The 14,459-nt window shown below is 37.9% G+C and overlaps 1 protein-coding gene across 9 annotated transcripts in view; it reads left to right on the forward strand.

Annotated features, from left to right (window-relative positions):
* The first annotated feature begins 829 nt into the window (after positions 1-829).
* ATRX (P-loop containing nucleoside triphosphate hydrolases superfamily protein) overlaps positions 830-14,459 on the forward strand; it is a 110,164-nt gene continuing 96,534 nt past the window's right edge. For 3 of the 9 annotated variants that reach the window (XM_088894850.1, XM_088894851.1, XM_010266557.3), the window contains exons 1-5: positions 830-968; positions 11,630-11,785; positions 12,896-12,958; positions 13,037-13,132; positions 13,231-13,323. In XM_088894850.1, the coding sequence (XP_088750976.1) occupies positions 11,666-11,785; positions 12,896-12,958; positions 13,037-13,132; positions 13,231-13,323 (372 nt within the window). In that variant the 5' untranslated portion in view covers positions 830-968; positions 11,630-11,665. The other 6 variants (XM_088894852.1, XM_088894855.1, XM_088894853.1 and 3 more) reach the window with 4 other exon arrangements.

The following is a 14,459-nucleotide window of genomic DNA, read 5'->3' on the forward strand; positions in this document are numbered from 1 at the left end:
CATTAGCATTTACATTTTTTTTTTTTTTTTACTTCCCGCGGTGGCTCCATTTGCATCTCTTTATTATATTACTATTTTATTTAACCATTTTTCCGCCCCTGCGAAGCAGGGCTACTCGCTACTTATTACGATAAGGAAAAGGCATGATATCTAATATCCGATAACCAACCGATCCATTGGTGTCGTAGAAGTGGCAACCAATCAGGCAATCGACTGAAATTCATCGGTGGCCTGATTGGTCAAAGTTCTTCGGGTATCATACCCTTCCGGCATGGTAAGAATAATTGCCTAAAGCACAGGTGGCACAAAACACTATCCGTTTACCAGCAGAAATAGTAGATGTCAGTATGTCACCAAACAATTAACAAAAGCAAAACCCGTAAGCGATACGTAAAACAGGCGTTGACAAGCTACACCGTAAAACTGGAATAATATATTAATATAGGGGGATAACGATGACGTGGAGCCATCGACAAAGTTGGATATACCCAAAAAAATCTAATTAGATGAACGGACAGGATGAGTTACATCACCATCCACGCTCACGACTCAGCTCTTTCCACGTGTTGGGAATCATCGAAGATATAATACGTACAAGAATTAATATAAAAGTAAAACGCCGCAAATCCTGAGTCCCGAACCCGTCGGGCGTCAGTTGTCAGAACCAAAACTACCATCTCGCGAGCCGGCAGGTCCTTGCGCCAGACCTAATTACGTAATATTTTATCCGAAATACCCCTATTCCAGATGTATTACCGGAAGTACCCCTGTACGAATACTAGAGAAAAATCAATCCGACCCCACGTTCCATAAGTACCTGCCGCTTCACGTTATACGTTTCTCCCTCTCTATGGTTTTGTCCCCTTTTCAGAAAATATTGAAAATGCAATAAACCCTCCCCCCCTACTTCTCTCTCTATCTGACTGCCGCGTCGATTGGCTTTCATTTCGAACCCTAGAAATCTACAGGTAAGTCCCGTGCTCGAACTTAAGAGTTAAAACACTTGTAGAGCTGTTCCAACTATTTTCAATTTTGTTTCATTACAATTCATGTTGAATAATCTCTGTATCCGATGTAGTTTATATACATGACTTTTTTGTTTATGTTTCCCTTCATGCTTTAGGTAGGGCCGGAAGTTGTAATTGCAGGGTCGAGTATGCTGGTGATTTGTGGTTTTGATTTTTTGGAGCGTAGTAGAGCCTTTATTTTATATGATTATTGCTCTGCTAATTGAATTGTCTTGAGTCGTTTCATTGTTGGTTGCTTTGGTTTCGCCTGTTGAAGTGGTTGAGATAAGTTGTGTGTGTGTTTTGAACATTTGATGATGTTCAGAAACGGGAGGCGGAGGAGAAATGAATAGTGGATGCTGGGAAGTCAAGGTGAAGGTCATCTGGGTTGTACTTAATTTGGGTAGTGTTTAATGGTATTGTTAGTTGTACCACCAATGACATTCATTAACTTATTTTAAAGTTGGCTTATTATGTCCCTAAAGAAGGAAAAAAGAAGGAACTATTTCCTGACATTGACACTACAAAAAATGATACATATCCCATGGTATGATTGTATCAATAGTTTGCTTATGTCTAAAATGGAAATTGAGGCATGGAAATATGGTATATGTTGCCACATTTTTTCTCTATTGGAAAAAAATTAGTTGAGGCTGACAAATTAGTTGGACTTGGCCTTTCATTTCCTTACACTCAAGAGTTTTAGTAGATAGACAGTATTGTTAGTGAGATGAGTTTAAAAGAATAGCTAATTTTCTTGGTAAAGACACTAAGACATGACATTTTTTTCCTTGATTGGTAACTTCCAATATTATTAAAATTATAAAAGAATAATATGATACAAAGATTGGGTATTTTTCATCCCACCCCTTGATTCTTTTCAGCATATTCTAATTACATTGCCTGATTTGTAACCCCCAAAAAACAGTTGATTGTGGTTTGCCCCTTGCCTAGCCAAGGGTCTGCTAATGCATTTGCTGATCGGTGACTCTACAAAGTAGATGCTCCCAGCTCTCTAATTAGACTCCTTACCTCTTTCATAGGGTTCCTTGCTGCCAAGTTCCTAATGCATCATTATGATACCAGCCTATAACCACCACTGAATTGCCTTCCACTACAAAAGTGCTGTAATTTGAGTGCCATAATGATTCCATAGACTCCTATACCTGATCTGCCTGGATTTCCAAAGCTGAAACCACCAAATTTGAGTTTTGTCTGGAATATATGTGTAGGAGTTTGCTTGCATAATCTAGGCATCCTTATTGTTGTTGGGGTAAACCAAATTTTCATCCTATAATGATGCTATTGACTCAGAAGTTACCAATCAAACTTCTTGTCGTGGAGGCAACCCAACTCTAGACAAAAAACATCTTCTGTTCTTGCACCTTGGTGCAGTGGACATTGAGACTTATTTAGTGCTGTTTAATATTGTTTAAGGGTGTTTGGAGGGGTAAGGTGGTCTAGAACCTTTGAAAGTGGTGGCTTAGGTTAGATTGTTTGGTTTGGGGTTTTTGAAAGCTGGTATTGGCTGAGTAACTGTTGCACAAGTTTAGGCACTTCAGCACGAGAGCACATAAGGTAAATCCAGGTATATCGTGATAAATCATCAATAAATAGGATGAAATATCTATAGCCACCCATACATGGTAAATGGTAAAGCCCATGCACATCAGAGTGAACAATATTAAAAGGAATAGTCGATCTTTTATTTTTTTGAAGGATAAGTGTTCTTACAATGCTTTGAAAACTCACAAGACTCACAATGTAGACTTGATAGATTGATTCCTTTAAATAATTCTAGAAACAAATGTCTCAATGAAGACAAGGACAAATGACCGAGGCGACTATGACATAACACAATACGACTAGTGGACTCTAAAACATATGCAGTTCTCTTAAGTTTTACTTGGCTTTACTTTGGCATGTCTAATAGATAGATCCCATTCGCCTCATAGCCACTCCCAATCATCTTCTAAGATTTCATGTCTTGAAAAACACAATATGAAGGGAAAAAGGTCACATTATAATTCATGGATTTAGTTAAATTACTAACTAAAAGCAAATTGGTATTAAGTTTAGGTACATGAAGAAACAGATGAGGTCGTGGCATGGGAGGTCTTAATGTTTCCTTTTCCCATGATAGGGGCAAGAGAACCATCAACAAGGGATATCTTATCCCAGCTAGAAAGGAGTTGGTAAGAGGTGAATAACTGTGAAACATTGGTCATATGGTAAGAAGCACCAAAATCAATTATGCACGGGGTTTTATGAGTACCTGAGATAGAAGTATGATGTGTAGTGGCACAAATACCTGAGCATATGTAGAGGAAGGAACAATCTTTGAAGCTTTAGCAGTGGACTCCAAATGACTCATTATTCAGACATACTCCTCATACTCAGCCCTGGCGGTTGCAAGCTGTTCTCCCACAAACTTCTCTCTACCCTGTTCTTGTTCACCTTATGAGGAGGTGTTTTTAGTGTGTTTAGGCTTCTTGTAGTATTCATAGATAACATCTTTTATCCTAGTGTTAACGTTTGGTTTCATCTTGACATTGGCATAGTGATCAACCTGCGACTTGACAGACTAAACCTGTCTTCTACTCTCCTCATTGCTCACCATAGCATACACCTGAAACAAATTTACCTCATCCTTTGCTAAAACATTTTGCCTCACAATATCATACTTAGGGTTGAGTCCGGTAAGGAACTCAAAGACTTGATTTCACTCCACCAACTTCTTATACGTTTCTACATCCTATGTATAACCTCAAACAACAGTTTCCATCAGATCAATCTGTTGCCAAAGAGATTTCAACATAGAGAAGTAGATGACTAAAGGACTTCTCCCTTGTCTTAGATTATTCACATCATTCTTTAATTTGTAGGCCCGTGCAACATTAAACTTTTGGGAATAGGTCTCCGTGACACTATCCCACACTTTGTCGTTTCCACCCACAGGTAATGTTGACTAATGTGTGGTTGCATAGAATTCACTAACCAATCTACTACTGTGTAGTTTTCTTGCATCCACCTTTCATAGGTAGGATCCTCCTCCAGTTTCTTCTTGCTCTTGGTAACGTAACCCCATTTCCCTCTACTACACATGTCTCTTAATAGATTGAGACCAAGCTAAATAATTGGTCCCATCTAAGTTCACAGTAACCACAACTTCAAAAAGATTCTCCATTGACCCCCCATGTCCAAACCTGGAATTTGTGGAATATTTGTTCTCTCCTCTAGTTTGCTCCATTGAGTAAACAGATGCAAACGAAATCAAATTAGGGTTTTTGTAGGCTAGAATTACCGTTCTTAGCAAAGAACAACCCTTTAACACCCAAAAAATAGGGTTTTACAGGACCTGACAGGATGAGGAGAAAGAGAGGAACTTCAACCGCTCCTACAAGAGGTTCTAGAACTCAGTCCAACCAAAACCACCCTTAATGGAAATAAAAAATCTTACCTCTGATCCCCAAGTGTCTGGTGCAAAATGTCTCTACGACATGTAACAAGATTTTTTCAGTTATCTACGGTTTTCAGGAAAAATCTCCAAGAACCTTCCTTGGGCTTCAACTAAGGATTAAAACCTCCACAAAAACTCCCCAAAAACCCTTCTAACTGGGCTGCATAAGTTGTTGATTGATCAACTGATCAGTTCTCCATACACACTATTTATGGGCAAAGAAAAGAGAAAGAAGTCGAAAAATGAAAACCTGCTCTGATACCAAGTTGAGAAATACACCTGCAGTAATTTAGAAAATATAGGAAAAGAAAGAAAGGAAGGAAGAGAAAAAAGAATAAAGAGGTTTTCAACAGTAGGTTGTGGAAGAAGAGAAGGGAAGAGAGAAAGGAGAGTTCGAACCTTTTTCTCTAGCCCCCTTGATCTCTTTTACTAACTTAATTCTAAAATTAAGTACAATTACTTGGATGCCCTTAATGAGGTGGCTAACACTAAATAGATAATTAAAGAGAACAAAAAAAAGCCCATAACCAACAAACTTAAACATAAACACTACTTAAAAGAAGTAAAAAACACTAAGGCCCATTTTGACCCATTCTCACTACAGTGTGCAAGATAGACTTAGAGAAGGCCTATGATTTGGTGGATTGGACATTTTTGATTAAGGTGATGAAAAATTGTGGCTTTGGGGAGAGGTGGTGTAATTAGGTTTTTGGGAGTTTAGAATCAAGTCACTATTTTGTTGTTGTAAATGGGATGGTTAAAGGCTTTGTTCGGCTTGTAGAGGTTTGAGGCAAGGGGAACCTTATCAGCTTTCCACTTCACTCTTGTAGCAAATGTCTTTAGTAGGTTAATCTCAAAGGCTGATAGGGAGGAGGAGATTAATGGTTGGAAAGTAGGCAGGAATAGGATATCAGTTACTCACCTTTAGTTTGCTGATATATATAGGAAGAGAGCAGAATTTGGTAGGGAGTTTGAAGGAGTTGGTTAGGAAATTTGAAGCTGTCTCTAATCTAAAGATTAATTTTGAGAAAGGTTTGATATGGAGGAAGGAGAGGTAAATGTAGTAGAACCATTCTAGAGTATTTCATCTCTAGTTGGCCTTCGATTTATTTGGGTCTCTTCCTAGGAGCAAACCCCATGGAAAATAGGATATGGAACCCTATTTTGGAAGAGGAATTACATCTCTTTAGGAGGCAAGATCATGCTAATAAAATCTCTGTTGTAAAATTTTGCCAATCTATTATCTTTCAGTCTTTAAGATCCCCTCAAAAGAAGGTAAAAAAGGTTGTGAAACTAATGTTTTTTTTTTTCCTTTTTTATAGAGCTAGGTGAAGAAAACAAAGACCATTTAGTAAGGTGGTAGATAGTTTGCCTAAGTATTCAAGAAGGCGGGTTGGGGGTTGTTAATGTTGATAGGAAGAATGTGGCTTTACTAGGAAAATGGTTATGGAGGTGGCCATTGGAGAGGGAGAGGTCGTGGCATGAGGTAGTGTCTAGTATACATGAAAGGGTGGAATTTGGTTCAGATGCAAGTGTATCACATTGGGCTATTTCAACATCATTGCGGAAATCTATTCATGATTCTTCTCCAGTTTCTCAGTTTTATTAGGTATGACGTTTGCTTTGGGGATTTAGCCAGATTTTGGGAAGATATCTTGGTCGGTTCCTCTCTTATGAAGGACCTATTACTTTCTTTGTATTCCGTTTCTCTATACAAGAATGAGGTTTTGAAATTCATTGCTCCTTTACTTTCTATGGGTCGTAATTGGGACATTGGCTTCTGAAGAGGTCCAAGGGATGATTAGTGATTTAAAAGGCGAGGCGCGTTGGGGTATGCGCCTCGCCCAGGTCCTAGGTGCACCCCTTTCAAAAGGCACACGCTTGATGCGCCTTGCACCTCAGCCCAGGTGTGCGCCTTTTTAGAATTTTGCGCTTTTTGCTTTTTTTTGAGTTTAACGGTTGGGCCGGGGGCTCCACCCCCGACCCCCGACCGCGCCCCTCGAGGCAAGCCTAGACATGTCTATGTTAGGGTCTGAAATTCTTATTTCTCACATAAAAAATAATGATTTTACCACTTTCATTACCTTATAAGAAGATATTTTATTGCAATGAATGAATGAACAACATGAGCAAATAGGGGGTACAAAGGCCCTACCATAGACTTGTTCTGGCTTGCCTCGAGGGGTGTGGTACAAAGGCGACTCATAGAATCAAGAATGCAATATGTTTTACATCACATTAGCTACTTGAAGTAATGCAATTAAGGAAAAAAAGAGATTGTGGGCTTTACATGCTTGAAAATGCTTTATATGTCTGCTTTTATTTTTAAAATTTCATTTGAATACAATTTACATGTTATGTTTATGTATTTTAATTTTAGATAATAAGTTTTTTAAATCATTTATTTTAAAATTTAAGTTTATATTTTTATTAACATTATGTTTAATATTTTTTGATATTGTTTGCATTTTTAAAAAAAATTGGCATTTATTTTGAAAATTTCAACTTTTTTTTTTATTTTTAGCCTTTTTTTTTTTAAATTTGTGCCTTTCTTAAAAAGGCGTGCGCCTCGACTTGCGCCTCAGGCTCAAATTGGCCCTTGCGCTTTTTTTTTTGCGCCTTGTGCTTTTAAAACACTAGGGATGATGATGTGAATTTTAGTTTGGTTCTCTCACAAATTCCATTTTTTTGATGAATGTTCTCTCACAAATTCTTGATAGTGTGTATCTAGACCCCTCTAAATCATATAGGTGTATTTGGGCCCCCACGCTAAAGGCTTGTTCTCGTGTGCTTCTTTGTTCAAGTCTTTGTGTCTCTCTTTGGCTCCTCTTGCTTTTCCTTTTAAAAAATTTGGTGTAGATCCATCCCACCCAAGACGGGAGCCTTTTGTTGGGAAGTAGCTCATGGGAAGATCAACACTTTGGGCTTGTTATAGAAAAGAAGATCCTCTTTGTGTTTGTCTCCAAATTGGTGTGTCTTGTGTAAATCTATCGGGTTGTTATCACCTTGTAATATCCTGTCCTTTTGTTGTAGATATCTGGAATTGGTTTTTCTCTTTGTTTGGATGTATAGGGAACGTACCAACAGAGGTTAACATGCTACTATTTGATCCTTCTACCTTTGTTTGGCCTAAGAAAGGGGAAGAATTATGTAGAGATGCATGAGAGCAGTTGTGGTTTGGTTTACTTGGGAAGAAAGGAATGCAAGAAAATTCTTAGACAAAGGAGAGAAGTAATGATGAGAGCGGGTGTAGTCAAGGTTCAAAATATCGATACACCCTCGTGTATTGGCAAGGGCGTATCGATTCTTAAAATAATGTGTGTTTATATTTTCTAGTTTTTTTTTTCAAAATTTGTTTTTTGGACATATTTTTAATTTTAACCATATTTTTTATTCAAAAGGAGTGGTTCCCAAAATCCCTTTAAATAGGTGTGTCGTGAAGCCACTGATACGATACGATATGCCCGATACGGGATGTATCGTATCGAAATTTTGAACCTTGGGTGCAGTGTGACGAGGAAGCAAGGTTGTGATGCGACGAAAACCAAGTGCAGTGTTAGGACTCATCCTATGAAATTGCGAAACTAGAATGGCATTCGAGCACATGGTCTGTTTCCTTGGTGCGATGAACAACATCCCATCTAGCACACTCACCTTATTCGCCAAGACTTTTGTGATGCCTAGACAATTCCCGAAGGTCGGTTACACTTCTTATCTAACATCTATTATAGATCTGTAGACAACTACCGGTATGTGACAGTAACAGAGCCTACCCATCATCGAATATCACATTGAGCAATTGCCTGACAGGGAAATTACATGTCAAACACCATCAACAACAATTTCTATTTCAATCTTACACCTATCTTCTAGAGTCGATTACCCTTTTTGTTTAGCTAATTTGGTAGAATGTTCTTTAGGTGTCAAAATTGTAGCATCTCCTTTCTCGACTCTATATAATCTAGGCCGATCTTTGTAACATGCAGTTTGAATTTTTGAATACTAAGGTATTCCTTGGTCTCCGAGGACTCGTCATCATCATCATCGTCATCTTCTTTCTTGCCTTGTTCCTTCTCTGGTGGGTCTTGTTTAGAGCCATAGAGCCCTAAACTCTTTATCACCATCTACGTGCGTAGAGGTTAAGGTCACTAGGCCTTGTCGGGTTGCAAAATCAGAGGTTCAGTGTTGTTGCCATTGGCTTTCTCCGTGAGTCTTCCTCCGTTACGGAGTACCGGCTGCACCAAGGTGAGAACTTTTCAATTGTGATAGCCAGTGTGATTGTCTAGATTTGGACTTTGAAATTGTTCTCATAATTTTCTTTTGTTGATGTTTAGAGGAGTTGGGAAGTGGTTGTGTGAATCTCTTCTAAGAAGAAAAAATTAAATGGCTTACTACAAAACATGAATTTAAGGGTATAATTGTATAGGAGAATGGCAAATGGGATGGCTAATGCGCTAGCTAAGCAAGGGGTAGTTGGAAACATATTGTATTGGGCTCAAATGTAATTTGTTTTGTTTTTTATTTTTATATTTTCTGTTAGAGAGTTATCATCTCGTGCCTCTCTAAGGGATGCTTGCAATGCTTTTGGTAGTTGATTGATAAAATCGAAGTTACTTATAAAAAAAACTTCAAATGTAAGAACTTATATCAAGAATAAAATTATAGATGTTGGTTTTGATTGTTATGTTTTTAAGTGTTATTGCCATATTTTTGGTTGCAAATACTGTAAGCAACTATTATTTTGGCTGGTTTGGGTTCACTTATTCTAGGATCAATTCTTAAGCATCAAATAGTGGATCTTTCTCCATTATCATCCTGCATCATGCCCATTGGTTGCAATAACAAGGTCCAAACTCCCAAATCCTGGTCTTGTCTACAAACTCTGTTCTACTGTCTTTGACCCTCCTGGTCCTTCATTTTCTCACTCTCTTTAGTGGTTTGGTTAGAGTGGGTGGGTGTAGGTTGGGTTGGGTTAAGAGTGGATGTGGGTAGGTGTCTAGGTGTCTTCCATTTAGGCTTTATAAGGATGGGTTGCACATGAGTCGATTTGTTAAATGGGTGGGTTTTAGCTCATTCTTCACCGACCCAATTGCAATTCCTGACTATAGGAAAGCTAACCTGCAAGCTTTTTCGTAGGAGTGGTTCTAGTAAACAAGCAATCTTGAAAATTTCCAGGAATTCATACTATTTTCCTTTGCTTTAATATATTTTTTTGATAGATTCCTTTGCTTTAATGTTTAACTAAGCTTTTGTTCAGTTGGTATGGTATCTGGTTGGTTCTTGACCACTTAAGTTTTTATGGTCTCATCTCCTTTATGTACTCTTTCTCCTTGATTTTTTTATCTTCTAAAAAGAATTTCTTCGCCCATCCAATGAAATAAAAAAACTTACTTGACTTTGTAACCATATACATATGAATGCCTGTAATTATTTATCTACAGTCAGCAACAGGGGCCTGAGGACAATGTATGGCATTATTTTCTCCATGCTATCATAATTTTCATACATCATGCTACATCATTTGCATTCTTTTTGAATCCCCCAAGCAATTATTTATTTATAAGGATCCCTTAGTGTTTATCTGATTGTTTAAAGGTGGATATTTCTAAATTTTATTCACTTATCAAAAAAAAGATATTTCTAAATTTTATTGATAAACTGAAAGGGAGTTTTGTGAAAACAAAGCCAGATATTTTTGAGGATAAGTAAGAAAAAGGCAGATCTTAAGGTATTATGGACAATGGGGCATGACAGGTGTTAAATATGCAAAGTAGACAAAAATGTTGTAGTCTATAAAACAAAATCTAACAGTACCACCTTACTAAAAACCATAAGATTGTAATTGGATTAGGCTGAGATTTGCAGGTGAAGACAATCAAAATGCATTCAGCACCAAAATTTGCAGATATTATGATCCAGAGATTGCAGAATAGTGCTTACAATTCCACAAGTATCTGGACTCGGAACAACATTTTTTGAACCCAGTAGTAGGATATAGGAACTGTTCAGAATTGGGCTACTAATTTATTCTCCATTCTGTATCCACCCTAATCCAAGGTTATCCATTGGTTGAAATCTTGTGATCTTTTTAAGGATTTCTCAGCTGAAAACATTTCTAGAAACTGGAGTACTGTGGCAAATACAACTTCTTCCAAAGCTGTGGCACAGGAGGTTTGGTCCCCACCGACACCACAGAGGGCAAAACTGAACTTCGATGGAAGCTCCATGGGTGATCCGGGCCCATCTGGTATAGGGGGTGTTTTCAGAGATATGAAGGTAAGATATTGGTTTATATTCAGGACCAGTTGGAGTTGGAGATTCCTTAAGATCAGAAATCTTGGCACTATATCAAGGTGCAAAACTGGCCAAACAATTGGGGCTAAAGTAGATTGAGATAGAGGGGGACTCCAAGTTGGTAATTGGGTGGATGCAATCAGGACAGCTGGGAATTTGGCAATATAGACAGCTTATGAGGGAAATACTTAGCATAACAAGGGAGGTGGGTGTTTGTTTCAAGTGGGTAAGGAGGTCAGCAAATGGTTTTGCTGATGCTTTAGTTAAACAAGGGACTGTAAGGGAGAGACTTTACTGGGCAGTTCTGTAATGGTTGGTGTTTATTAGATCAACCTCTTCTAATAAGGGTGACTCCTGTATCTCAGTTTTAATTTACCTTTAATGAAAGTTATCATTTCTGATAAAAAAATGGTATCTGGTTGGTTGTAGTGGAGATTTGGGATTTAATCCTGTTACCACCAGGGTTTTGGGGGGGGGGGGGGTTGGTTATGGGTGTGGGGGATGGACTGCCCCCCATTGTGTATATAAGGAAAAAAGCTAGCTGGTGCTGAGGATATCGAAGTTCTTAAATTTGAATCTATTGGAACACTTTTGAACAATAATTAAGTAGAAAGTATCTTGATTGATAAAAAAAAAATTAAGTAGAAAGTATCTTGATTAAGGGAAAATAAGTAGTTATATACTTGTGCAACTGTACAAATAGATTTAGTTAAAAAACTTTGCATTTATCCAAACTTAAATGTGCTTGCCTTTCATATTTCTTTGGTTTTTGACAATTTGTGTCTTGTTGGTGGAGGATATCAATCATCATAATTTATGGATTTTCATCTTGCTAAAACGTTTGTTTCTTGGGCATATGTTAACGTAGGGGACTTACATAAATAAGACTTAAGTTGTGATTGGAATGGAGGAACAACAGGGGGAAGTAGAAGATGTGGAAACCACTTCTAGTGATTCATTTGTTGATGATTCAGGTGATGGTGAACCATCCACATCTGAACATGATGATGGAGCTCATCTCGAGGCAAGTATTTCACTTACATTTGATATTCCGTTTACTTTATCTCTTATCATGTCACATTGTCTTATTAAATGTTGCAAATAAAACCCGAAATTGATTTTTTCAATTTGTTGTTTATTGTTTTACCTAATACTTTTTATTAAATGTTCCATCAAACATTAATTTAATATATCCCTCCTCAGTTGGTGTCCATTGTTTATGGACTCTTAATTTCCTCGTGGAAGATGGAGCCACCTCTCCCCACTTTCTCCACAAGTCATCATATGAATAGTAAGAAAAAAACTCCATGGATTTGACCCAATGCACCACCCTAGCCATTATGCACTCACACATTGCCTCCTGACTTCTTTCCTCCCCGAAAATTTCTCTCTTGCTCTTATTGTCCACACAATTGCTGCCATTGTGCATCTCCACACAACCCTCCCTATTTTTCTTGGCCATGTGAAAGTCACTTCATAGAATAACCTTGCCATATTTGGAGGTACCATTCACCAGCCACCAAAGAGAGAGAAAAACCCTTCCTGACTACATGCAACGAAAGGAGAAGAGATTTGTAAATGATAACAAGTCTCACCATTAGCCTTACAAAGAATGCACCAATTTGGGGATGAGCACCAGTCTGGTCTTTCGTTTATATACATTTATTATACATGTACAAGTTAAAAGTTGTTAGTTTTTAAAACCTTTTTTAGTTTTTAGTTTTTTGTATTCATAATAAGGTGAATACAGATTAAATCTGAGTCCAATATGAGCCCGACATATCAAATCTTGGATCTAAAGATTTGATAATCGGATCGGATGTGGATGTAGCTAGTTCAAGCTGACTACAGCCCTAGGTGTTGCCTTGACAACTATGGTTCCTACCACATATTTTCAAACAAAAAAAGGGTGCTTGAACTTGCATGAGGACTTGCAAGTTGCAGCAATTATTTATCAAGGTTGGAATGTGTCAGCGACTGCTTTTGTTGTTAATTGTTTGGTCCTTTTGTTAGTTGGGTTTAGTTTGTCAGCTTGCTTGGACCATTTGGTTAAACAGTTTCAAACGTGAAGCCTCTTATTATAATTAATATGTCATATGGATTGAATTTGTAAGTGTCAATTTTCTTTGTGCAGACACCTTTGACTGATGAAGAAGTAGAAGAACTCCTTGCTGAGTTCTTGGAAGTTGAGAGTAAGGTATTATTCTCTTTCATTTGATTAATCTTCCCTTTTATTTTTTCCGTGTCTTTTTCCTTGTCTCATTCTAATTTTTAGGCAGCCGAGGCGCAAGAATCACTTGAGAAGGAGTCACTTGATCGTGTGGAGAGTGAGGTCCGAGCAGAATTGGCACAGACCATTAGTGGGGATGATGTAAGCTTAATCCCATTTTTGTAGTTCCATTTCTTTAACCCTTTGGAGCTTATCCATTGTCACTGACTTAGTTTTGTTTTTTATTTTTCATTTTTTAGTTGGACATGGCAGTTAAGACTGAAATGAGAATTTTCGTGGAAGAGTGGGAAAATGTTCTGGATGGATTGGAGACAGAGAGTGCCAACTTGTTGGTCTGCCTCTTTCTTCCCTCAATTTTGAGTAAAGTATTTGATTGTTGATAAATGTTTTACAAATTACCAATCAAGAAAAGTTATACAAAATCTGTGTGTGTATTCTTGTAAATTGGTATTTTCTTTTTTTTTTTTTTATCAATAACAAAATGCTTTATTAGATTATAAAAATTGTGAAACTTTAAGTACAAGAAAGGGGAGGTAAAATATCTTAACTCCCCCACAACAGAGAACAATAAAGAAAGCTAAAAATTAGCCCAAAACAAAGAGTCCTTAAGCATCCCTTGCTTGGCTAACCCATCATCCATGGAATTAGCACTTCTCTCCACCCAACTGTACTTCACCTCAATATCCCTCCTTAGCCATTTAAATTTTTTCTTTTCATTTCTGTAGCTCCACAAGCCATTGCTGTCTTCCTTCAACCACCTAATCACCACCTTCGAGTCCCCTTCAATGACCAAGCACCGAATGTTAAATTCTCTTGTTCTTTTGATTCCTTCCAGAACTGCTAAACTCTCAGCCGTAAGAGAGTCACCCTCTCCAATAGGGAGAGAACATGGCATTAGTAATCCCAGCCTCATTCCTGAAAACTCCCCCAATCCCCGAAGGCCCAGGATTCCTTATGCTACAACCATCAAAATTCAGTTTTATGAATCCTGAAGGAGGGGGGGACCAAGAAGGTCTAGAGGTCCTTTTGCACTGGGCCGAGGTAGCTATTTCTTTCCACTTTCTCAAAAGGTCAGCCATGGAATAATCTGAAAAAAGCTCCAAAGGTTTCAGCCAGTGACCAACCCTTAAGCGTATCAATTCAGTCTGAATAACTGGATGAATTTGCATTAGTGGAAGGGATGCAACTTGGATGGGTAGTTTTAGTTGCATGGCTAACTAATCTCTGCTTTACGAGCTGATCACCCAGACCATGCCCTCACCCAGCCTGGGGATAATATAAAACAATCAACCTGTCCAAAACTGAATTACAGATTTGTAAATCCTGACATAACTTTGGATAATGTCGTGATGGATTTAAATCTGAGCTAGTCAGAACGATGTTTCAAGAAGGAAGAGCTACTGAGCTAGTATCACAATGTATAGAGTTGTTGGTGTATCTTTTATCATTTGTAAAATTAGTAAATATA

This window comes from Nelumbo nucifera, chromosome 1 (genome assembly GCF_055504915.1).
Source record: "Nelumbo nucifera cultivar China Antique chromosome 1, China Antique-T2T, whole genome shotgun sequence".
In the NCBI taxonomy this organism is placed as follows: domain Eukaryota; kingdom Viridiplantae; phylum Streptophyta; class Magnoliopsida; order Proteales; family Nelumbonaceae; genus Nelumbo; species Nelumbo nucifera.